This window comes from Echiichthys vipera, assembly GCF_963691815.1.
Source record: "Echiichthys vipera genome assembly, chromosome: 6".
Taxonomy (NCBI): Eukaryota; Metazoa; Chordata; class Actinopteri; order Perciformes; family Trachinidae; genus Echiichthys; species Echiichthys vipera.
The window spans coordinates 15,645,877-15,673,534 of record NC_139831.1 but is presented as its reverse complement, the minus strand read 5'-3'; the positions used below and the strand labels follow the sequence as shown (position 1 = coordinate 15,673,534).

The following is a 27,658-nucleotide window of genomic DNA, read 5'->3' as shown; positions in this document are numbered from 1 at the left end:
ATGTATATCTGGTTACTTATTACAGTTTTAAATATGTTTGCATTCCAGGTCAGGATCAAAAGTGCACATTTATCAAAAAAAGGCCATGGGGTTTTCGTGAGTTGTCTACAAATGCATAAAAAACAATTAGGTTTTGTTTCGTCCTCGCTTCCCTCCACAGCACCTTAACACCTAAGAGAAAGGAAAGATTTTTAAATTCTCTCCTCGTCATTAATGTTGTTACTATCAATAACTGTGTTAAATACTGATATGATAAAGCGGATAAAGGTGCTACCTGATGTGGGTCCACGGTCACTTTCATTAAGGCCAAAGAATAAACGCTAAAGAGAAAAACAAAAAGAGGAACAAAAACTAAAGGAACACAAGAGGTTTCATTGACAGGTGAAAAAGGGAGAGAAGAAAAAGAGTGTTAAGAAGTTAATACAATAACACACATACAGCAGATGTAAACTCCTTCACATTCTTTCTCGTTTGTTTTTCTATTTAGAAATATTTATTCTATTTATAACAGTTCACATGTACTCTGCAGGACACAACAGAAAGCTTTAGAAAGAAACAACTAGGATGTGAATATGTACCTTTTCCTCTATTTCCTTTATTTGTCTCTTTTGAAAGTCAAGCCTGTCCTCCAGGTCTCTAATTCTCTGCAAGGCAAAGACAGACGTGGTTAGGGGGTCAAAATGTGTTAAAATCTAAAAGTAAGACCATTTGGCCAGATATCATACAATCACATATGTACATAAAAGAAAATGTTGTTCAAAAGTTAAAGAAGATAATCTATCTATAAACTATTCCTGTATATGCTCCCAATACTCTTTCCCATCATGCCCTGTGTCTCCATGGTAGCTGTGTTGGGTAAGAATGAGCTGCCATGGCAACCGAGGAGCAGATTTAATAGTGAACAGCAGCGCAATCACTGTCTATTGGAATAACATATTAGTGTTAAATCTTTTATCTACAGTATCTGTAAGTGTGTGCAGGGGTAAAAAATATATATATATAAGGAGGAAACAAAATCATTTGCAAACACACAAGGACAGACATGTAATTATAAAAATTTAAACACCAGCTTTTTAATTCAATATCATCAGCTCCACATGAATGTTTGGTGGAGCTGATGCTAAATGCTTCGAACAAACACAACTTAATTATTCATTTAGGTAATAAAAACAAGCCGTTTGCGTCTTAATTACTAGACCACTGAGTCAGCCTGGAGACTGAGAAAGTGAAACTTAAGTCCAGCTGCGGGGGAATGGGAACAATTTCACTGGACTTTTGGATCCGTCTATAAACTCAGTAGTTTTCCTAAATGTATTTAGTTAGTATATTACGTGAGTAGTTGGTTAGAAATGTGTTTTAAGTGTTTTGTGGTTAGATATTAAGACAACCATGTTAGTGAGATACCGTACAACTGATTCAAATGAAGTTGAAGGTGCAGTGGTTGTTGATGTACTCAATCATCACATATCACATATATTGTACAAGCCATGAGTGTAAGACTAATGTGAAGACTGCAGAGTGGAGGGATACTGGAAGAGTGGGGGAGATTTAGATCACAATGAAATACACACACTCACACACACACAGAGTCACATCTTTTCCCTCTTCCACTTCTCCACAAGTATGCACTTACAGATAGGGTTACAGGTTGCACACACAGGGATACTGCATCTTTCTCATAGCACTAGAGGTCTGATGGGGTTAGACGTTTCAGACAGGTACCAGGGGTCAGATTGAGGGAGGGCAGGACTCAGTAACCTGACTCGATTTGTTTTAAGTCTTACCTGCTGGGCCTGCTGTAGGAGCTCCATGCGCTCCTGTAAGATCTGACTGTCAAACTGCCTGCTCTGCCGGAGGATCTGACGCCGCAGCTTGTCCACGGCAAGCCTCAGCTCCTCCCTCTGCCTGTCTGTCAGCGACTCGGCCACCGCCTGGCATGCTGGCTGCTCCTGCTGCAGAGCGCTATACAGCGTGGCCTCCAATTCCTGGATCCTCTGCACAGCCAGCAACATACAGGCACACAAACACACACATACGTGGACGTGCACATGCGCATGCAGAAACACACACAGGCATGCAGAGGCAAAGACACACACACACACACACACACACACACACACACACACACACACACACACACACACACACACACACACACACACACACACACACACACACACACACACACACACACACACACACACACACACACACACACACACACACACACACACACACACACACACACACACACACACACACACACACACACACACACACACACACACACACACACACACACACCACTGTGACCATGGCAGGTATGAGGAACACTGTGCCACTTTAAATTGTGGTTTATTGAGGCTTGACCTTCACATGGTAACTTTAACAACACTAACAGCGTTTTTATTCCCAGGCTTCCTACAGATGCCTGACTGTTCCTGCAAAGTTACCATGTAAAAACCCAGCTGTCACCAACACAATATAAAGTGGGACTTTTAACACAAACCAACATCAAAACTGACAAAATCAAATGGTTAGAATTATATGGAGAGTGACCGACGTGTTAACTTCTGTTTCTAGGTACCGCCTATTCAAGTCAGTGAAAGGGGAGAAGGTCATAAATGCTTATAAAATATAACATTAAAATTCTATTAAACCCATTGTCTAGAATTGTTCTTTAACTTCACGAGTTGTCCACTTGAACCAAGTTACGCAGGATCATCCTTAAGGCGTTATTTCTTCATATTTTCTACAATTTAAGAGAGTAAATCTGTGATTGTCCTTCTCAGATGATAAAACAGCATTAGGTCAATAAGCAAGAAGCCAAATATCAATTCAGTGGCGTAGATTGATGAAAGAATTTAGACTTTAGTAGTAAAAGATGCAGTATCCCAACACAATGCAACAGATTTGACCTGTATGGAGGATGTTGCATTCATGATGTTTAATGGGGTTCCAAATGTTTATGTGTCATGCTGGAATGACAATGTTGAACTTATCACTTTATCATGAACCATTCTTCCTTTGTACACAACCTCAGTTAATTTTATCATTTATATAAATGAGTGCATTTCATCTATTTGAGAGGCCAACTTTTATAACAAGGGGCAAGGTCATACTGCTCCAGGCTCCGTACCATGTAGGCCTGATCCAACGCCTGCTTCCTGTAGTCCAACTCTTCCTCGAGGAATCCCTTCTGCTTACTAAATAGCTCCTGCGAGATGTGAGGATATATATTACAGGACAAAGTATCACAACTTAACAAAGAGTACAGTAGATAATGTAGAATCAGAACAATCACGAGTGGTACGTTTGACATCCGTCTGGGCATTTTGAAATTTGAACAGCAGAAAAAACAAGCAGATAAAAAGCTTGTATTGTGTATACAACAGTAAAACGTCAAGTATATTTGCACCTTAAACTTAATGATGTGAACTCTTGTGGTAAATTGATTTTTCACCTTGTCATTCTCCAGGTCGATCATCTTCTGTGTAAGGGCAGCCTCTGTGCTATCAATCTGCTTCAACCACTGTAAAGAGTGGATTCAGATGAAAAAGAGGAGAAGAATTAATGCTGTTCAGAAGCTAAGATAACTGCTTTATTATTTTCCATATTTAAATTAAATTAAACTGGTTGATTTCAGAGAAAATTAAGTGTTATAGCAATGTGTGTCCACTGGATGTCAGTACAAACACAACACATCTGAGAGGCCCTTCACTCACCTTTTCACATAATGAGATCACCGTTCCTGCCTGGATAACTGCTACCTGCTCCTCATTTCTGAGATTCTACACAAAAAAACAACAACAACAAGAGTTATCAGAAATTATACGAATACCACGGACTTAAAAAAATATCTTATTTTAATCGAACAGTGTTTTTGAACTCACCCCATTATCCCCCAGGATATCCAGTTTCTTCATCAGCTCAGGAATGATTACATCCTGCAGGTCAAAGCCAGACATCCTCAATGACGGCACGCAATCTTAAAAAAGGAAAATAATCTGTTTGTGTAAGTGTGTTGTTACCTTGATTCCATGCTGGTGGCAATAGATCTGCAGGGTGCTGCTGCTGTTCTCAGGGAAGGCAGACATGTGGAGATTGAGGGCAGGAGATCTGCGTTCCCTCTCCTACAGAAAGTACACACCATGTTAATACTCAGTTAATACTCATTTATACAGTCTATGATATATACACATACACACGCCTACAACATCACATTAGTGACGGTGTAATGTTAATGACAGACCAAATGTACATGAGTGAAAAGGGAGTGAATGAGGGATTTACTTACATGACACTGAAAACATGATCGGGATCTGCCAAAATAAGGGAGGTGGAAACCCATGGATTTAAATGGGAAACCAAACCAAACCAATAGGGAGTTTGAAAACACATGCTGAAACTCAAAAGAACGAGAAAGTGATCTCAAAGAGACAATAGTCTGACTACATTCAGAAACACCTGCCACATAAATAGATGCAATATGAACAGCTGAGTGATGCTACAGGCCTTTAAACCTCTAGGTCAGTACCCTCATATTTTTTCTAACTTTAATATTAAAGAAATAACACTAACCAACTATATTGTGGAAAATGTAAACAAAACGAAGGATACACATGCAAAAATGAGAGACAAAATGAACAAAGATGGGATTGAATATTGAACTTAAATACATTTTTATTCAATGAAAAATTATATTCATCTTAACACAACATTCTTTCATTAAAAAAATATTCCAGTTCAGTGGAGTGGCGGGGTACACACAGCTGCCATGCAAAACACAGATGCATACAGAGGAGGACTCAAGTGTGTCTAAGTGAGCAGTGCATCTGTCTGCCTGTCTGTCTGTCTGGTGAGTCACTGTATGTAGGTCTTGCATCTGGAACTGAGATTGTTGTTGTCGCCTCCTGGTGACAGTTTGACGTTAGCACAGTCTCTTACTTCGAGTTCAAGCACTCTAAATTCCAGCAGCTCATTCTGATCCCGGGCATCCTGAACCTCGGCCTGCAGCCGCGACTCTGCCTGCTGCAACGCACACATCTGCATGCACACGCACACACACACACACACACACACACATGCACACACACACGTACACACACAAACACACCTTTGTTATAATGGTTTACAAAGCATTATGATTATGAATACTAATGAATATCATAGTTTATGTTTTTCAGATAGCTAAGAATTATCCCAAATTAACAATCTCATAATAGCATTGAATCTGCTCCAGATTCACTTTTATCCACACAATATGGCCAACTCATCTTACTGATTGTGCTGTGCTAGACTGTTTTTTATTTTTCTGGCATAGTTAATAGCAAATTGTCAAATACTGAAAGCTGGAACTGAACGCTTCATATTCCTTTTTTTTCTTTGATCACCACACGCTACAGAGATGGAACAAACTTCTAGAAAACAAAAAACATGCCCCATGCTCCGCTCATTTTAAAACCATTTTAAAATGTTTAATTTCATACTGCTTCTGATGGAACCGTAAGCACTCATAATTATCGCCCTTGGACTTACATCTCCAGTTTTTGTTTTACTCTTTTTTGTTTATTTTCAAATGGTTTCTAATTTGCATTTAAATAGTATGATGTAATATCTTTTTAATTTTAAGAGATTGTAAAGCTCTTTGATTTACCTTTGAGTACGATGCCTTGATTAGACAGTTAGTGACCACATTGACTGCTTGTGTCTGGGTTTTTTTTTTGTGAAATGAAAAAACTTTTTTTCCTCAAAGTTGTGCCTTGGAAAAGTCATGTTTGGTATCAGTACAGAGAATATACAGTAGTATGGTGTTGTATCAGCAATAGCACTAACTAAAGTGTATTGACACAACATCCATGTTGCCAATAAAAATAAATGCATCAAAAGTAAGTATAGGCTGGAGCAATCTACCTTCTCGTGAAGTTCCTGGTTGGTCCTGAACAAGTACTGCTTCTCCTCCACCCACTTTGAATCCTGCCATAACAACCAAACACAACATCAGCCAGAAATGACGCTAACAGGAACAGTACAGTAAGGAAAGGATCCCCAATGGCATCTATTGCATTTCCAAATGACACATGCAAATATACCATAGACACAAACAGACAGGGACAGAGTGGCAGTGGAACAAGTTTATTGATCCAGAGAAATAAAGACCTCTCCTGAGATAACAGGCAAAGGAGCATCATTCACAGTCATGCAGAGTTTACAGTAACAGGAGGAACAGGCGGCGTTCTGAGAGGTGAAAAACAGCAGAGCAGCAAATTAAATTAACAGCTGGATTAAGCCACAGTGGAACAAGCAGCATGCAGAAAACATGCAGTGACAAAGGCAAAACTTCACAAAAAATGAAGAAACTAAGAGTAGTGATATGAGTTCATCATATTAAGTCCGATGTTCCTCGTGATATTCAGTATAGGTAGTAATGAAGGTGCTAAATATCAGATATATATAGATATTTGAATCTACTTAGTTTTGACAAAATAGTTGAGGCTTTTCACCTACACATGCAATGGTTTGGTATAATTCTCAGACCAAGATGTTTAAGGATGACTTTTGTACATAATAAATGAACTAAAATCAATAGATACCGTATTTTCATATTCAGAAAAGGCGAGCCATAGCTAGAATAAGACCTAATATCAATATATTTATAGCTGACAGGAATCAAAGTGGTTTAAGCCTCCTCTCCAGGCTCGACAAAACTGAAAGGCCCAATAAAAACACAGAAGGGATAGAGGGGGAGGAAGAGCATGCGGAAGTAACATCACAGGATTCTGCGGAAGACCTGGTCAGCATAGCGCCAGCCCAGGAGCAGAGCAGCCAGACAGACATGCAGGAGGGCCAGTGAGAGCAGGACCAGTGAGCCCCTGTCACCATCCCTCGTCTTTGTTACCTGCCCCTTCTCGGCTAGGGCCTTCTCCAGGTCCACGATCTTGGCCTGGCAGCTGCTGAGGTCCATCTGCAGCTGCTCGCGTGTCTGTGGATGGAAGATCAGTCAACAAGGGGCCGCCGTGACAACAGGACTCTGGAAACTTTATTTTTACATTTAACATTTCAGTGTTTTACTAGACTTTGGAGGTTACAGTATATTCACGTTTAATGTCCATAGTTTGTATATATGTATCCTTTTTGTGGATGAACTTTAAAGTTTGCTCTCATGGGTAACCTCTTCGTCTTTCTTACCCTTTTGTATTTATTGTAACCTTTATGGGAATCGGGGCTTATTTTTGTTAAAATATTTCTTAAAATTTCTACATGGTGTGTTGTCTGTATGTTTTTATATTACCTGCCTTAGGGCTACGAATGAAATTTAGCAACTATGCTAACTCCGGCATATTTACATTGATTCCCTTTGATATGTAAATAAATGTGCATTGTCCTCAAATAAATCAAATAAATAAAAAATAAACTGTTGGGTCATAAACTGAACGTGCAGAGATGCTAACAGAGCGAGTACAAACCCGGGCTTCCCTCTCAGCATCCAGAGAGCCCCCCGTCTGTTCTTGGAGAAGAGCGTAGGCCCTCTGGAGAGCCTGGTACTCTCTGGTCAACTGACGGAAGCGAAGCTCGGACTCTTCGCGGGAAATACACTTTTTAGAAGAAAAATAGAAATTTAAGATATTTAAGATACATCCAAAAGAGACAGGGTCAAACACACACACAAACCTCTACTGTACCTAAACTTATTTGTAAGTGTCTTATTCTGTAAATTATCCATAATGTTCTGTCTTATTTCTGTCCTTTCTGTTATCTGTGCTACACATCTCTCAGCGATCAGAATTATAGAATATAGTAAAAAGTATTTCCTTCAAAATAGGCAGAGGATTTTCTTACCTCTTCCAAATCCTCCTCTGGGGTTGCAGGCGTACGGTCAGTGAGGTCAGTGTTGTAGGAGGTCAGAGAGGAGGTCTCGGAGTCTATCGACTCCTCATCAAATCCAAAATACGTCTCCACAACATGCCTCTGCAGAGAGGAAGAGAGGAGAACAGAGGATATGCACTTTGTTAATAAAAAAACAAAAACATAAATATATCTAGTCTTATCTATAGAAAGCCAGTCTGCATGATTGGACAATTCATCCGGATTTTATCACACCTGATTTCAGATTTAAGAAGTTCTGCTACCGTTTAAAAATGTGCTTGATTATCAACATAATCATCATTTTGTATCACACTTGTCAAAAGCCGGTACTGTCACTCTGTTGTTTATCTCAGGCCAAATAATCCAAACATATCAAACTTATTTCTTGCTATTAATTATTCCAAACCCCACAGAGTCCTTACCATCATGTTTATAAGTCATCTCCTGGCAACCGGAGAAGTAGAGGCAAACCAGGGCACAGAGGCAAATGAAGGCCGAGAAGTAGAGGATAAGGAGGATGTACTCCGTCATGTTGCTACTAGACCAAAAACACCAACGCAAAACTATAAAGAATCTCTCCGAAATACGTCTATCATTTCTTAGACTATACAAGGGGATTTATAAAGAGCTGTGCATCCCTTTAGTATCGTCCAAAAGAACAACTGCTTTCCGTTGCACTCCCACACAAAATGAAAAAGCAGACAGCAAAGCTTCTGGTTCCAATCAATCTACTCCTACAGAAAAAACAAAAGGCAAGCTTCTGGTTTTTGTATCCAAACTCTTGAATTCAGCTTCTGCCTTTAAAAAAGAGAGACAAATTTCCAGGTGCAAGTCCAGAGAGCCAAGACGCTGTGCCCAAACCCTGTATACACTTCGCCAAGGTGACAAACTGCATCTACAAACTCCGCCTCCTAGCAACATCCTAGACAATAAAATGTCCCCTGGTGTATTAGCCCAAACACACATCACAGCAATTGTTATTTTCAGTCGCCCCACACACTTAGATATCGTCATCCCTTTCCAATCTTTATTGTCACAATGACACACAAATTAAGCTTGCAATAAATGTACAGTACAATAACACTAAATACACAAAATAAAACAGAAATAAACAAATAATTTTCCACTAGCTGTGGCGTTCCATGATGCTCCCAGCTGTGTGGGATACTGTCACCAATGTCTCCTGAGCCCAATTAAACACAAACACGCGCAGAGACACACCCACAAACACTCAATTAAAAACAGTACTTAAGCAGCTGTCAACCATAGACAAGGTAGTTGATTAGTTACGCACCGCTGGATTCTAAAACACTCATGGACACTTACTTTAGACAGTTTGAGAGGTTTCCTCCTGTTCTTTTTGTTCATCACCAATCGGTCACGTTCCTAAAGACAGACACAATTGATCAAAATCAAGAGCCTCACATTTGAGATTTACACAAGTTTGGTTGGCTGCACAGGCTTCACACAGCTCCGTCTAAACAACATATATCATCACAATATAGTATTCAATGAGTAATACATTTATAAATAAATATACAATATAAATACACCCGATGAAACTTTGTATTATTAAAGATTTCTAGCTCTAAGCAGACAGTGTGCGGCGGGAGTTTTCCATTTTGTTCTCTAGACAAAACTTCCCTTTGACGCACCTGTCATTTCCTCCTTAAATAAGTCTGGTCGGAACTTTAAAATAATTTCTCAACCCAGTGTGAACAGCTTTCTTTTTAGCACAGTACTTCCTTTGAACAGAACAACAGAGAAAACCTCCCCGAGACCTTGAAACCATCTTTTTAAAAGCTCAAATAGTGGTGACAGTGGAGGACACTGAACAAATAAATGCACCAGGGTCTCAAACTGAGAACAGAAAATACACCCCTTCCCCAGCTCAGGATCAACGTGTGCTCTCTGTATCTGTTTGTAGCTGTTTGTAGAGAGCTGCTGCCCTGACCCAGCGCCGGGCAGGACCAGGCTCTCTGAATGTTCTCTATCAGGCCCCTTGGTGGCATTAGAGCTATCACAAAAAAGTTACTGGCAACCAGAACTTTTCCCCTATATGAGACCTTGGGTAGCAACCATCTTCATTTACACAATCAAGCGCACACATTCTCCAAATGTCCCCCTCCCCCCCAGACAGTTCAAATTTCTACTATCTGACAGCATATCGTTTTATCGCCCAGCCTATGTTTTAGAAGAATCTTTGAATATTACCAGAAAAAGTGTGAGATATCAGTGCTCATTAAAGAAACAAATGTTACTAATACGCTCAAAACATGGACACTTGACACACATTAAGACCAATTAGAACTGATTGATTTCTTCACAAAACATTAAATGGTTTTGAGTAAAATCCTGACCTGCGTGAGCTCATCAATGATGCCACGTTGCTCAGAAACCTGCATCTTGAGGAACTCCACTTCCTGTTCCTCGTGGGCATGGCTCAGGTCGGTCAGGGAGCTTGGCCTCTTCAGCTGGGACTGAATAGATTGTTGCTGTGAGGGGGGCCGAGAGGAGGCAGCATTTTCCTTCTGAGGGAGACAGAGAGACAGGCCAAATTATGGCTGAACAGAGGATTATTTCATGCTTTTCCTCAAATAGCCAGTAGAGGTCCCACTTCCTTTTTGGATCATATTCTCAGGGACACTCAAAGTACAGTAACACAATCCATCTTCTACAGATTAAAAACTAAAATATCTGCTATATTCTACTTGTATTTGCTATTAATTAATAGTAGAAAGAAGAGGAAAACAACAGTAGTAGTGAAACATAAAGTGGATGCATCTCACCATCTCGGCATTCTCTCGGCTCAGGTTCTTCAGTTTCTCCTCCATGCGTTGTAGCGTTTGCAGGAGGTCATCGTTCTTCTTGGACAGCCGCTTGTTCTTCTCAAACAGGGGCTTCATCTGGCTCTCGGCCTCTCGCACCCGCTTCAACTGCACAGAGGAAGGAAACAGGGAGGGGAAACAATGTGCTCTCAAGTCTTCTAGTGACACAGAATTTCCAGTTTGAGCAGGAGAGGAAGAACAAGGCATTCGGATATGTTCCTTTCATAGGCAGGAATGTTTATTTATGTTCGTATATATGTGCTTGTCAGTGTAACAATGTTTGTGTATTTACATGCCGATAATCACTGCATGTATGCACTTCTGTGTGTTTCTTACTAGTTCATTCCTCTCATCAGCCAGCAGTGCATTTCTGTCCTCCAGTTTTCTGATGACCGAGTGGAGCTCCGCAATCTTCAGCTGGAACCTCCTCATGTCACGCTCCTCCACCTCCTGTGGAGCAGGGGGGAGGGGGGAGGAGGAGACGGAAGGTAAAAACTAAAATAGGGCGTACATGCAGGCAGGCAGGTAATTGAGGTGGATGGGAAAGAGGAGGTGATGGGATGAAGGATGAGATGCCATTTCATTGTGAACCTGTATGTACAATATACACAGTATATCCACATGTTTCTCATGATTGTATGAGCTGTATCTGCAGGTGTGAGTTGATATCGTTTTACATCTTGACATGTGATTGATGTTTTTCCTTGTCACTAAGGGAAAAAATCTTTAATTGTAATGCAATTTCGATGCTACTTTGGAGGTTTTGTCACCCTTCCAAAATCATAGTTTTGCCACCTATAATGTCATCTTTTGCATTCTTTCGACAACTCATGCGTGACTTGTGCATGTAAAGCATGTGCACATTTTAGAGAGCCTGTGATATTAGAGCAAGTGCAAATGTATGTGTATACCTGGTTGTTGAGCAGGTCTGCATTGTCCCCCAGCCCAGGCACCAGCTCTCTCTTGGGGCTGCCGTGGTTGTGTCTCTCAGCCTCTCGTACGTGCCCCAGCTGCTCATCCAGAGCTTCCTTCTGAAGCTGAAGCTTCTGGGCGTAGCCGGCCTGCACCCCCAGCTCCCTCTCCAGGGCACACATCACCCGGTCCTTCGCCTTCAACTCATCCATCTAAGAGGGATGGATAGCAACATGGTGGTGGGTGGTGGGTGGTGGAAAGAGTGAGAGAGTCAGACATTAAATCAGTTACAGTCCACATAAATATCACTGAAAGTGTTTACAAGAAATTATGTATATGTAGTCCAATTATTTCTGAGATCATGTTGCAGAAAATACATCAAAATATTCATGAAATGTAGTAAAGAAATTGTGAGTATCTGGTTTACATGAAGTACATTGTTCTTCAGTCTAATAAGCTGTATGCTCCAGTGGCCGAGAACAGAATGGGGGAACAATAGTGTTTTAACTTTTAAAATCTAGTGCTTCAGCCTTGGTTCCTTTATGAAGCTTTGTTCTTGCTCTGCAGTCACACAACTTTTTCTGACAAATGTTCCCACTTCTACTACCACAAGTGTTTTGTTCTTTAACACTGGTATTTCATGTATGAGCCATGATTGACTCCTTTACCAATTTAGTAACAATAACGGCTGATGTAGCTGTGCTGTATGTAAAAGGGTTAATGAGTAACTGCAGCAGATATACAGACTTATTTTTGCAGATAAGCAGCACATGGGGGGATAGGAAAAAAGACAGTACAGCAATTAGCCTCTAACCTTTATACAATGTCAGTGTGATAAACTTCAGAAGCAGGAAAACAGATGTCGGTGTTCGAGGGACACTTGAGGATATTCAAACGTGGTTGAGACAGGACTATAAAAATAACCACTGCTGCGTTTGTCAAGCTAACCTATCACAGGAATACTAATATATGTAGATGGTTTAAAGGACCATGTAAGATCTGTCTTTTTGTTATTTGTTTTTTGTTTTACATTTTGTAATTTAAGGTTAGCATGGCTGTGACAGGGCAATCCAACAGAGGCCCAAGGGAGAAGTGACTGATCAAATATGATATTGAATTTTGAAAAAGGCTCGTACTCACTGAGCATTACTGCAAGCATTTTCTGACAAAGTTAGAACCGATTTGGCGCAGAGGGTGTGTTTTGCAACAATGACTTAACCTAATTTTAATTCAAATGTGATGATGGTTGTTGAAGTTTGTTGAGTTTGCTTATTGTGCCAGACCACTGGCAATAAAACAGTTTTTCAGGGTCTGATTGGTGCTCATTTGGTCATGAATATTTCAAGTTACTGAGAAATACTAGACAGTCTGGGCAAACTGATACTGTAAATACATATATGGTAACTGACATACCAAGTTAATTAAAGGTTAAATAGATGAAATCAATTCTAATACATTCACATTATCTGTTGTGTAACATATTATATCATATTAAAGAGTCACCAGGAGGTATACCATCAACAGTGGTTTTAGGCAATATTTTAATTTATTAACTTGTATCTAAAAACTTGGCTAGTGGTCAGCATGTGGTCTCACCAGTCGACGAATGTCTCTCTCACAGTCCCGTTTGATGCGGTGCACCTCGTCCTGGTGCTGTTGGTAGGCCGTGCGAAGATCGGCCGCTTTGGCTTTATCGGCCTGCAGAGCATTTGCATGTGCCTCTTCAGCCTGCTTCCGGGCTGTCTTATGCTCCTGGATCTGAAAACAACACAAACACACTATAATATTAATACACACAAAACCAAAAACAACAAAAAGAGTGACATTCATGCATTCATAAACACACGTCCTGTTCCATTAGACAGTTGTAATGATAGATGCCCTGTTTGTCTAGAAAAGGCTACAACGAAACAATAGCTTGGCAACAGGCTTTTCCACCCTGCTTCCTGTTTTTCAGCAGCAAATTTACAAAAGGTTGAAACGGTCTCACAACATCACACACACAACTATTTTTCTTTATCAAAGAACATACAATGCCCTCCAAAAATATCCAATCCAATACTCATTTTACAATTTAAAGTACAACAGAAAAAACAAACAAACAAGCCAACACAGTTGACAGTTGATTTGTAAGTGCTTTAAATATGGTGCGGTGTGTCCAACGACACCGCTGCATTGACAAGAACCAGAGCTGTGAAGCACAATAGGATGAGCTCTACTTCATTAGAAGCAGATACCAGAGATGGTTTGAAAGTATAATTGGAATTAATACTTGGGTGTATTTAATGTCACAGTTACCATGTCTTTATTTGTCCACAATATCTAATAAAAATATAATGAATACTGCATTGCTGTCACCGAAATACATGCTGCAGCCTACCTCCTGCTGTAGTTTTATCCTCTCCCCATCAAAAGCTCTCCTGGCCTCCTCCCGAGCCTCTCCGAGAAGAGCATTTTTCAGCTTGTCAGCGGCTCCATCTCTCAATGCGTGCACAAGCCCCTGGAGCCTCTGCACCTCAGCATCCCGGATCTTTATGGAACGCGCCAGCTCAACTTCGTGTTGCCGTGCCAGGGTCTCACGGGCAGCCGCTATCTCACGTAGCTTTTCTTCGTGGAGTTTGGCACGCAGGTCGGTGAGCGCCACAGCATGTTTGTGCTGCTCAAGCTCCCGAGCCTGTCGCTGCTCCTGGAGCCGCTCGCGGAGCTTACATATCTGGGAGAGCAACACATTTTGCCATTAGAGCTGCATAAGAATCCAATCAACCAGTCATTATCATATAAATCACAGGACATAGGTGATGACTTTGTTTGCAAGTTTTGTGCTTTAAGTCCTGGCAGTTTAAAACAAAATGGATGAACAGCTATGGAGTGGTGATTTATCTCCCAACAGGGAGCAGTAGAAACTGAAATGGAGAACAGTAATGGTTCCTGTGCTGGCTTAGATAAATGTTAAATCAAAAAGATGTTTTCCTTGCATGCACCTCCCTATGCCTTTGTGATAAATGATTTGATGCATCTGTATACTTGTCCCACCATAGCTGTCAGTATTATACTTTATAGACTGTTGTTTACATTCATGCTTCCATTGCTTCACCGGCCACCATGCAGATGGTTTTTATGCAAAGTACATACGGTTTAAGCATGGCTTGACTAAAACTGAATCCTGGTACGGTTACTTCCATTCTCCAAATACAACCGTGATTGATGCAGAGAAGGGGACAGAGAGGTAGTCTGTCTGTCAATTAAATCTAATCATCCAAATCTAATGCAAGGAGGGGAAAACCCCTTTGTAGCTTTTTTTCAAGACTATGTAGAGTGTTAGAAAGGCAGGATTAACAACCACTGAATAATTCAAATATATTTTCTTGTACCAAAATTCACCATTTTAATGAGAACTTGTTGAACCAAGTTTATGTTCTTTGAAATGGGACACGCACTCCTTCCTCTGCTTCTGTCATGATAATTCAAAATTCATTTACTGTTATCATTTCTTTCTACACAAGGCCTCCACTTCCTCCTATTCTTCTTCCTCCCCTCACCTTGCCTCTCTCCTGCTGCAGCTCAATTTGTGTGTCCATGACTTTGCTTCTCAGTTCTTCGTTGGTGGCCGGCACCGACTCAGTCATCCCTTCCGATTTCTCTGGCTTCTTTCCCTTCTTAAGGGGTGGGGCTGCAGGTGGTATGGTTGAGGACATACGTAGTTCTCTGGCCGCCCAATCAGGACGGACATAAAGTGCCAGGTGTGGCAAAAAAGGAGGAGTCAGTCGCTGCTCCTCCTCCGAGCAAGGCCCATCATCACAGTCATCATATCGTTGTCAAGTCTACATCATTGCTGGAGGTTGCTGTGAGTTTCTATTCGAAACAGACAGACAGACAGACAAACAGAGAGAAAAAGAAAAAAGGTGAGTCAGACTGGGTTACACCAAACTGCTCTGCACAATGCGCAGGGCAGCCTTGGGAAAACAGACTATTTTGGGACTAACATTTACACTCTCCTCCGTCACCCTCTCCTCTCTACACATGGGCCATTTATCATCATCCATTTCTAGTCCCTGGGCTGTACTTACAAGGCCCATAGTGCATGAAAATGTGTCTGACCACCACAGTTAGAGTCTCTGGCCTCTCACATCTCATGGACACTTCTCTCATTCAGTAAACTAATAAATAAGTCCTTTACTTTGATTATTTCCTTTTTTGCCCAGAGATCCTGCATAAGTTGTGGACCTGCACACATACTGTAAAGAATAAAGAGCTGCCCCAGTACCACTTAACCCCTGCATAACAAATTAAGCATACCATATCACATCGGCTCTATTTTACTGCGAGTTCCCTGAACACTGACAGTCTGTACTAATGGAGTTCAGGAAGAGTCTCCATGAAAAGCAAAGAAATCTTTTCATCATTTGTCTATCTTTTCTATTGCCCTCTTTTTGTCTTCACACTTTCTAAACAAATTACTCTTTCAAACTGATTTCCGGTGGATTTTGTCTCGACTCTCTGGACCAGGTCATTTGATCCTTACACTCCACCCATACAGTGTAATACAATTGCAAGATTTGTCTCCACCTTTCCCCTTGTAAACATACTGGATATGCCAGAAAGAGTGGCCACTGGCATTATTTTTTCCAGGTATAAGAGCCATAATATCAGCAGCAGCAGCAAATCATCACAATTGAGAAGCTGAAATAAGAGAATGTTTGCATTGCTTCAATCATTAAAATGCAGAATCATTTTCTGTCCCCAAACTAAGTTATTTGACTAATAGTTTCAGCTTGAATGTAAAACCAAGAAGGATATCTTTGATATGCATTGGCTGCTAAGATCTATGAAAAAAGAGGGACATCCAACTGAACCACACAAAACAAGGCAAATACATATTTCAATTTTTGATTAGTTGTCAAAGGTGTATTGTTGGCATATTTTGTTATAGATTTGTTGCTACAATGACACACATTCACTGAGCCGAAAGTGGACTCCTCTAATCTCTTCCTGGAATGAATTGTAACCCAGTAACCTCCCAGTCTCTCTGCTGACTATTAAATAAATAATGCATCGATGAGAAGCAAAAGCATTAAGACTGTGCCGCCATATTTATACACACGCACACACACATTCAACACACACAGATGGTAGCAATAGTTACCAAGGCAACCCTTGCTCTCAAAAACTCTGTTCCTCTCATTGCAAAGGATGATGGGAAGGAGGAGTCTCACGATGGATATGACACACACACACACACACACACACACACACACACACACACACACACACACACACACACACACACACACACACACACACACACACACACACACACACACACACACACACACACACACACACACACACACACACACACACACACACAACACACACAAACACACACACGCACACGCACACGCACACGCACACGCACACGCACACACATTTGAAAACCCACACATGATATTGTTATCTGGTCCAATCTCTGAGCTGAGGTTGACTGAGAGACAGAAATGCATTGGTGCTGGAGGGCAGGGGCTTTCTTCCACATGGATTCTTACACAGCACACACACACAGTTAAACGTAGGGAACTAGTGGGGATGGGAAAGATAAAGAATGAGGACAGAGGAGGTTTAAGCCTATAACAGAGAGGCAGAGAAGAGGAAAGAGCAATGAGGAAAAGAAAACATGCAGACCTCTACCAGAGAAACCAACCTTCAACCATCTCCCACCCCTCCAGCCACACTGGCATGCTGATGTTACCGAGCTGAGGCAAGCAGTGATCTCACTCCCATTCACAGAGACAGAAAGAGAGAGCAAGTAAGAGCAAGAGAGAGCACGAGACAGACATCATTCACACACAGAAAGCACTGACACAAGCACACACTTTGAGTCTTAAACAGAACAACTCGGGACAGACACAGCTGACATACACTCACACAAAAGCTCTTTACACAAGTTATTCACATTGCTAACAAACATATCTTTATTTAGAGGCGGTCAATACACTTACATAAACTAAATAATAAACTACGACAACGTGTGATGGAGTTTGCACACATCATTTAAAAGAACAAATAAAAGTGTTCTGTACACTTTCCACCCTGCCACTGCTTTAAGCATGTTTATGCATGTCTGTGCCATTATAGGCGGCCAGGTGTACCCTCGCTGAAATGGCTGTGGCATGACGGATGGATTCACTGTTTTTTCTTCATAGGGTAAGGATGGATGGATGTAAGGCTCTCAGCTATTAGAAATAGATAGTAATACCTTAAGTGATCTGATAAGTGTGATTGAACATTTTGAATACATATTGGTCTTCACATATTTTGATATCGGGGCGGTTGTGGCTCAGAGTAAGAGCGAGTCGTCCTCCATGCAAGACACTAAACCCCAAATTTCTCCCTGTGCTGCACACTGGGTGTGTGAATGTGGTGTGAATGTTTAGATTACATTAGAATTACATTGGTAGGTGTCCACTACCATCAGTATCAATGTCTGTGTGAATGGGTAAATGTGACAAATAGTGTAAAGCGCCTTGAGTAGTCAGAAGACTAGAAAGGCGCTATAGAAGCACAAGTCCGTAACTTTTTCTTGCATCACAACAGAAGTCTTTATCAAAAATGTAGAGTACCTTTTTCACTTAAAATGAGTAATGTGCACAAACAGATATGCCATAAACCACACACAGTTCCCACAAAGCCCCCCAGGCCACATGTTCCCAAGCTGGCAGCAAGAACCCAACTCTGAGACTTTATAGGGGAAACTGGAACATTTTATAGGGGCACCAAGAAGCTAACAAGCACCTTTAATGTTCACAGAAGCAAACAAAAGCCAGTCATAAACCTTAAATTACCTTATCAGATGTATAACAGTTACCCAGCTTATATTGCACTAGAAAGCCCAAATGTTCAAACAAAAACCTTTCAACAGATAGTCACCATCGACCCTGCTATCTCCCCACATATACAGCTGACATACTCCAATGTTCATAACTAAAGAAAATTAATATAACTCATCAATTCAATCACAGGTCATATTTTTTGCAAAGACTAAAGGATACAATGAAAAAACAGAAACAAAAAAAATGCATCTTCCAGGTCTATTTGAATGCAGTGGGTATAGCATCAGCTTAAACAAACACTGGAGCTAAATAACTCATGGTGACTGCAGGAAAGAGGTGATGAAGAAAACCTGCAGCTGCTGAGGAGTTTCACAATTAAGCTAATGGAGAATGAGACTCCAAAAAAAGTCAGCAACAAAATGTGTCCATCAGTATCGACACAGCATAAGAAGGATTTACGCTGGTACCTGGCCACAACCGGCTGCTGGTGTTGAAATCTTGATCCTTTCAAATTGGGCGGAGCAAAGTGTGACAAACATATCTGCAGTTTCATAACTGTCACAGGAAATAGCCGTTCCCTCTGTGAAATGACGAGCCTGTATTGGGTTACAACAGTTCACTGGTTGGTGCTCTGGACATCTCTGAACTCTGCTATCAGTTAATGTTACATTTACTTGAGTAATTTGACCAGCCTACATTTCTGTGATAAAAAAAACCCCACATAATAATGCACTTTAAAAGCTGACTTTGTTCTTTAGCAGAGGTTATGTATAGGTTATTTATATGAATTATAGGTGTTTTATGGGTTGTAAATAAAGTGCAAAAAGGTTGGCCGGGCAAACAGGCGTCTTTGCATTGGTCTCAAGTTTATTTCACACTCACAGATGGACCTCCTCGAAGCTAGATAGACCACACACACACACGCACGCACACACACACACACACACCAAACATTAACTAGACTTAAGTGAGACATGCAGGCCCACTAAATACATGAAAGAGTTGAAACAATGACTCATTGCTTCTCCATCTAGGTTAAAAATCAACAGTGAGGGTGTGGACCTGAGAGATATACTGCCTTGTTGCCTTATAGGCTTATATATATACACGGACACAACACACATACATTCTTGTTGAAGCCATATCAGCATCAGCAGAGCGTAGACTGTCAGAGCAGGTCTGGCTACACTCCAGGCATCCCTCCATAGTCCAGACACACACACACACACACACACACACACACACACACACACACACACACACACACACACACACACACACACACACACACACACACACACACACACACACACACACACACACACACACACACACACACACACACACACACACACACACACACACACACACACACACACACACACACACACACACACACACACACACACACACACACACACACACATATATACTCTCCAGACAGCGATACTACAACACTGTAGAGATCCCACTGAAAAGCTGAGAAGCCATTTGCTCATCCTGTTCATTCATTGCTGCTGGAGATGTGTTTTTTATTGCATGTGCATCTATGTGCATATTTGGTTTGCATGTATCGGTGCATCTGTGTGTATGTTAGCAGTGATAGCCTCTCTCCCCTCAGAAAGACATAACAAGTCGGTATAATGTGATTAACCTTGCCTCCCTCTCTTCCTCTCTCTCTCTGACTGCATAACACATTAATCTGTACTGGCTGGTTACTATTTACCCCGCGGCTTACACACAAAGATTCATACACAGTACAGACATTTATTCGTCTGTCCCACTATTTGCATTTAAAATATAGCATGAACTACCTTTGAATGTCTTTAAAAAAGGGCTAAAAAGAAAGAAGTGAAACAAGAGGTATGCACATGTGGGTATAGCCCACGGGGATTATCATGGAAGGAGCCTGTTTCTCAAAGCAGTATACTCAGGAAAGCAGGGGTATGGAGACAGGGATAGGATTATGAATGAAGAATAAGTGGAGTTAATTAAGTAAAGGGAGAGGAGTGTGGGTAAAGGGGTGGTGTGGTGGTGTTTAGCAATGTCCCCTCACAGCAAGAGAGTTCTTGGTTCAAATCCAGACTGGGGCCCTTCTGTGTGGAGTTTGCATGTTCTCGCCGTGTGTGCGTGGGTTCTCTCCGGGTTCTCCGGCATCCTCCCAGTCCAAAGACATTGATTCCTCTAAATTGCCCGTAGGTGTGAGCGTGAATGGTTGTCTGTCTCGGTCTGTCTCTTTGTGCCCTGCAATAGGCGTCCTGTCCAGGGTGTAACCCGCCTCACGCTCAATGTCAGCTGGGATCGGCTCCAGACCCCTGCGACCCTGTTAGGAACATGGTGGTTGATGGATAATGGATGAAGTGTGGGTAAAGGTGGGCGTGAAGAGGGAAAAAGAGGGGGCACTTCCCTTGAATGTTATAGCTAACAAAGTGCAGACTGACAGGTTGAGGTCAGGATGAAATAGTAATGGACAGTGATCACATCTTCTTGTCATTATACCAATTAAAGTTGTGTTCCAGTACTTGTGTGATAGCTATCCCATGTGAACAGCATGCATCATGGTTTTTGCAGCATGCCCCGAGCAGGATGATCAAACACAACACATGTTGGTTGTCGACTGATGGGGCAGATTTACGAGCCCCTGGAGCCGCCTGCTTCAGCAGCAGAGCGGTTATGACAGACCCCGCCGGTAAACAGCGGATGGGCAGAATAGCTACATGCACGGCAGAGGAGTGGTGTGGTAAAAAAGGGATAACGGTGGAGATGTTTCGGACGGCTTAAATGTGTCCAGCTCTCTAAATGAGCTGTCAAATGGGAGATTACAGGGTATAGAGTGACTGCTGGAGGAAGGAGCACCGCCCGGCTCGCCAACCACACCCCACGGCGACATGCATGGGGGCTGTCTGCTGCAGCATCCTCCAGCCACAGAGGTCGGGTGTCCTTGCACTCAGGCTGCAACAGGGTTGATGTTTCGGTGTGAAGCACTGTCATGTAGCATTTACACCGTCACTGCTCCGTTAGCACATGAAACACGGATGTCAGATATAACGTCCGAGCAGATAACCGCCTGTCAAGAGTCTACAAGAAGTTGTCTATCAATACAGAGCGAGCAAACTGACCTGGAATGGAGCTCCGTCGTCCTCACAATGTAGCCTGATATTGAAGCGCCTCCGCCGCCTGCTTCACATCCAGGAAGGGAGGCTGGTCTTCGTGGAGGGTTGAATTTACATCCAGCTCTTCAAAGACGCCGAGCTCAGCTGAATGACCAACAACAACTTCAGTCTTTAGATATCACACACATGTCCAGCAGTTAACACACCGGCTGAAGTTGTATTTCCACCATTGATATCATCCTCTCTCTCTCTTTGGCTACAACCGGGATTCAGGCTTCAGGCATCTCCTCTCGCGCCGCCGCACGCTGACATTTTTCCCCCACGCCCACACACACTAGAGTGCGCGCGCGACGTCACCCGTCCCTGTACATTTCAAACACACGAGTATAAAAATAAATAAATAAATAAAACTGTCTCTGTGCCAGTGTCGACGTGAACTTAGAGAGGAGGGGGAGAAAACGGCGCGCGGGCGTCGCCGGTAGCGTGATAGAAGCGCGACACCTGACTGCGTGTTCAAGAATGACACCGCGCACGGTTAACGCGTGGACACGCCGCCGGTCGGTGCGGGAGAAACGTCAGGGCGTACGGTGGTAGGCTACAGACATACCAACATACAGAGAGAAAGACATGCTGCTTTTATTGTCTGTGAAAGCAAGATAATCAAGAAGTGGATGTTCAAATCAATCTACAAAGGATGGGAAGAAGAGAGGGAAAATATTTTATTTATTAGAAAATATGAAATGTAACAATATATTCTTGAGATTATGTTTTTATAGGGTCAAACTGTGACCAATATCCTCCCTTTCTGCGTTATTTATTTACTTATTCTAGCCCATTTACCCGTCTTTAATTTCATTTCATTTATAGGCTACTTTTATTTATCTTAAATATGTACCCATATCCATACATTTGCACTGTAATGTGGAACACATGATCAGCACTCCTGTATCTTGTATTGTCTGGGTTGTTTGGTACCTGATGTGCGGTGTACGCTTTGAACATTTGATGATGATGATGATAAATATATATTTTATTTAAGAGCTGCTTGCCAGGCACCATTGCATACAGATTGTGTTCTTTATAAGTAGAGGTTATTAAAGGATAACCAGCATCATCATTTCACTGTCTGCACCTTCTTCTATAAAAGTGATGCATTAACTGAAAAGCTTCCACTGCAGGTAACGCATGCTCCTGGTTTGGTATATTTATCTAGGACAATATGACTCGTCAAATCCTAAAACTGGGTGGAAAAAAAACAATATGAAAGTGGTGTGAGGGTGACCCAGATTCTGGAGGATGCATTACTTACGCACAGCTGCCTGTTTCTGCCTCTCCACACTGCGCCTGCCTGTCTGCCATTCACAAGCAGCACCACACACATCATCACAGCTCTCTGTGGCTGCAGCATATGCAGCCTATTGCTGCGGGGCAACACAAATAGGAAGTGGAGGAAAGAGTGCACACAGCCAGGATTAGTTTCAATTGTTACATCATGTCCTCTCCTGCGGTGGTCACTCACCAATCCAGAATTGGAGTCCCAGTGGGCATTTGTCAAGGTTGCATAGGTTTGTGCTCTTCATGTATGGAACATAATTTCAGTGAGGTAAAGCAGACAAGCAAAGGGGGCGAGTTTGGAGTATTAAGCTGCACTCCATTCAGTTTCCTGCTGAGGCCAGCAAACAGACACCCAGATGGAGAGATAGTGAAAAGAAAACATTGTGGTTGCAAGCAGAGAGGGAGATGAAGAGAGCGGGGGATGTGTCCTGCTCTGTTTTGATCGATTGACACGGTCAAATGTGTGTCAGTAATGTTAATTGTTTGCCCAAGGTATTTTTAATTGTGTTCCACAGCATGGTATTTTGTGGGTCGGTTTTTGTATCATGCTCTCTCTGAACAGGAGATTTCTCAGGAAAAAAAGGATAAAGGAAACTTTATAGTATTTGACGTCACAATAACCTTGTGATTAGGCCTGGTGATATCTCATCCACAGATAGAAGAACAACCTGAGGGGTTATTAGATTTCAGGTGATAATGAAAAGTGTAAAAGCATCCTGAGCCTGTAATGTGCTTCTAAGAGAAGATGATTTGGCTGAATGTTTAGCATCTACTTATTGATTTCTCCATGGGAAGAAAGAAACAATCTCTAGTCAGATTATTTCCATTTCTCGGACCAAGAGTAACACAGCAAAGTGAGGAGTCACTGTTTTTATTAACTTAACATAATCATCTTAGGTGTCCTGCATATGCATGAGAGCTGTCCATAATAAGCTTAACATATTCATGACTGCTAGCAGATTAAAAATAGCTTTGGTAGTCAGAGGGGACCAGAGGATCAAATGGGAAATACGCTGTATCTATCTAACCTTCTGTCTATACAATACAGCATTTATTTAAAGCATATAGATATAAAACATGAGACTCTTTTGTGCATTCATTTCTGAAGCCAGTCTCCAAACTGACCTATTTTCCACTATGTAACCCCAAGCCCCCAGTCTGGAGTGCTTGTGGTGATGTAAAAGTTTCATATGAAGGGAATTAGATTTCCCAGGCATGAGTCACCACTGTTAGTCACTAAAAACATCTGAGCTTGATGTTCCATAGTGCGTTCCCCAAAAACCTTAATTCATAACAACATAACAAAGGCAACAACCTTGTGAGTAAAGTGAGTTTTCTTTCATTTGTAGAATGAGGATTTCTCTCGGTTTCCGACCTTCTGGGTGAGATATGACGTGTTTAATGGAAATGCTGTTGTTAAATGTTCCACTAGACAGTCCGGCACTTTTGCTATTACCGCCCCACAGAATCATAATACAAGTTGTTTAATGTAGCCACAGCACAAGTAACATGAGACCAGGAGAGTCATAGAGCTGCATTAGCATTACAGTGTAGTTTCAGCCTTTTGTTACATGAAGTCCTCGTAATAATATTGTATTCTGTGATTATGGGAGTATTGTGTTCCACATTCCACAACACATTAAATGATTTCCATCCCTCCTTTGTGATATTTGTGTTTCTATTGCTTATATATAAAACATTATTACATTATTACTTATTTACTTAGATTTTCTTAAACTGTTAAGTTGCACAAATACTTAAGAGCTGACTTTGATTGTTCCCAGCATTAAGATCTCTCCTATTCATTCTCAGTGTGTTTCGTTTCAAGTGTTTCGTTTTTTTCGCTTTAATACGTTATTAAAGGGGCACACCACCAATTTTGAAGTTCAGTTTACATTCATTCAAGTGAAGTGCTTGTCAGTCTCTAAGATCTCTGGGGTGTCTAATAGAAGACACTGTTGAGTTGCATTATGAGAGATGTCGGATTTAGCGTTTCTGGATCTGCTCAAACCATATTAGAGTCTAAAAAGTCAGAATATCTCTCTCCCTCTGCTCCTTCAATTCTGGCAAAAAAAATACGTTATGTAAGTGTAATACTGAATTGTTGGAGAACCGCTTTAAGACAAAACAAAACATGAGTCCAGACCCAAAGGACTGTGACTAAAGGCCACTATGTATGCAATTATTCTCCATCTTATATTTGACTTCATTTCCCCTCTTTCTCTGCTTCTTCTTTTCCACACAGGCCTCAAAATAGCTACAGATCAATACATAGAGGGCTGGCAGCTGAAGGAGGGACATCAGCCACAGGAAAGAGATTTTCCCCGATTAAAAAGTGTGTAGGAAGTGCCAATGATGTAAGCATTTGGAGTTTATAATAACAGGCTCATATAAAAGATGGTTCATAATAAAACGGTTAGTCAATGGCACCAACATTGCTCCGGTCAGATTAACTCTGTGTCTAAGAATTTCCACCGAAGTGAAATCTGTAGCCGGTTGTATGACGACACGATGTCTGTTCTTATATTAGTATCATAACATAAACAAGCTGGTATGCTATGTATAGAGTACATTGCGCAAAGTTAGAAGGAATTTGGTCAAAGAAGCAGCTGGCTAACATCCAGCCATGCAGCGTCACATCCCATTTCCCTGCAGAGAAAAACTTCAAAGGTCAGAATAGCTACTGGGCTGCGTTTGTGATGGAAATACTCATCTTCACTGCAGTCGATGTCTGTTCTCGCATAACCCTTCTGGTTGCTATGGCTACTGACCATACCTCCTCCTCAGGTCTCTCCTCCTGTGAGAGTCCTTAATGCCGGGGGAGACCGTGAGTGAGGCCTGTACTGTAAATACAGGGACCTGTTACCAAGACACAGAAGGAGACAAATATAGGGGTTACGTGCATTTTGGACTAAAGGTCTCTATTCTGTTGTGTCACACAGCAGCTTTTAATAATTGAGATTTAATTAGAAAATACTGTATGATAAGAAAGTCCCCATCGCTCGAGCTTTAGACTAACTCATGACCACTTTGAGGGGATACAGAGAGAAAAGCAGACTGAGGTAAAAAGCTTGTTTTAATTTTCAATCAACGACCACACAGTAAAAAACTATCCGTGTTGACTGAGAGCGTCTGCCGCAGGGTCATGCGGCCAGAACCAATTTACTAGGAGATTTGCATAATCAAAAAGATTTGGACTCATAACAAGCTCATTATTACAAATATCTTGTTTGAGCGGCTTTGCCTAATTCAAATGGGAACTGCATCTGTGAGTGCACGTGCTCCTAAGCCCATTTTAGAGACAGATTGCCTAATATAGATTTAAAGTGTGCATGTGAAAGACCAAAACCAGTTTTAAGGGTCATGCTTATCCTCTCAACTGGATTGCATTAATCTGCTAATCGAGAGCCATTTACATAACTGCTTCAATGCAGCAGCAGTTAGGCAATTACTGCCCCCTTTTTCCGCCTTTTCCCACAATGTGGTATCTACTCTCATTCCAAGACTAGAGCTTTAATCTCACTCTTTTCCCCTGAGTCCTGTTGCTTGCTCTCTTTGTAAATCCTAGTCTGCTCTCCTTGCTTTTTTGTCTGGGTCCCCAACTTCTGAACTTTGTTTTCCTTTCCTTGTCTATTTTCCTGTGCTCCTTATGGCAAATTTAGAGGCAGGATATCACCATTTTTACTTGCTTGGTTGGTTCAACAAACAACTCAAACTGCTGTTGCCTGTACTCCATGAGCAGATTTACTGTGGAGTCTGGATCATGTGATTAAACAGTTGTTGTACAAACATTGAATCCTTTTGAAAACCAAATTATATGGATGTTAGGTTCCAGCACCTTGAAACTTTAAGACCAGTTTAATTTATTAAATGAGATATAAATGTGCTGGTATTATATGTGCTGTCACCCTACTATTTCACTTTAAATCTTATTTACGTGGTTGTCTTGCCATCGTTTTTGTATTGTTGTTAACTGTCGTTTTATTTTCCCTTGTCTTAATGTTGTACCACTTTAAGTTGACTGTTTATATTGTTTTTTTCTGTTGTTTTCCCTTTTTTTTCCCTCCTTTTGAATTAGTTATAAAAAAGTTTTCAGTGAAATCTATGTCAAATCATATGTTTTAATAAAAAGAAAAGTATAACAAAAAATAATAATAATACCGTTGCATATCAGGCTCTATTACATTTATTAGAACAAAAGGAAAAGTGCACAATAAAGGAAAACGGCAAAAAAGTAAATGTAAAAACAAAAACAAAAAATTAATTATATTGGCAGGTTACTTTTTAAATGTTTTAAATGTCTTTATGCTATTTTAAAGATAGTAAAATATTAAAATAAACCTATCCTCGTTTGTTAATTACAACATGTGGTGTGCTGCCATCTCCTGGTAGAAAACATATAATACTTTGTTGCAAACAGAAAATAAGAGTAACGATTAAACATCAAACAAATCAGACGGTAAAATATATAAAATAACTTATTTTTTAAAAATGAAACCATTGACACAGGGGTTATAATTAAATTAACTGTCTCTGATATCAACTTATCTGTAAAGTAAAGTCTTTCGACGGTTGATTGCTCTTGACTGAGAGAAACTATTTGCACTTCCTACCTTTACAGCCAATCAAAACGCGTGTTTGAAAAGCGAGTCCTCCGTTTTGTCCAATCAGAACACGCAGAACACTAAAGTGGGCGTGGACTTCGAGTGCAGCAGCTGACTGACTTTCCCGTACACTGTGCGTGTTTTGAGTTTGACCACAGAGAAAGAGAGAGGAC

The 27,658-nt window shown here is 41.2% G+C and overlaps 1 protein-coding gene across 1 annotated transcript; it reads right to left on the bottom strand.

Annotated features, from left to right (window-relative positions):
* Window positions 1-300: 300 nt before the first annotated feature.
* On the bottom strand, window positions 301-15,364 carry jakmip1 (janus kinase and microtubule interacting protein 1; the record flags this gene model as incomplete). The annotated part of the gene is made up of 21 exons (XM_083915871.1): window positions 15,146-15,364; window positions 13,987-14,319; window positions 13,203-13,364; window positions 11,606-11,818; window positions 11,031-11,144; window positions 10,656-10,802; window positions 10,227-10,397; window positions 9,193-9,252; window positions 7,840-7,968; window positions 7,467-7,595; window positions 6,899-6,982; window positions 5,914-5,976; window positions 4,948-5,046; window positions 4,032-4,133; window positions 3,894-3,947; window positions 3,726-3,791; window positions 3,464-3,532; window positions 3,140-3,217; window positions 1,785-1,994; window positions 579-644; window positions 301-351 (listed from the first exon to the last, which is right to left on the bottom strand). Exons 1-21 carry the CDS (start codon window positions 15,299-15,301, stop codon window positions 301-303), a joined length of 2,556 nt encoding a protein of 851 aa, XP_083771997.1. The 5' UTR covers window positions 15,302-15,364.
* Between the last annotated feature and the right edge of the window lie 12,294 nt (window positions 15,365-27,658).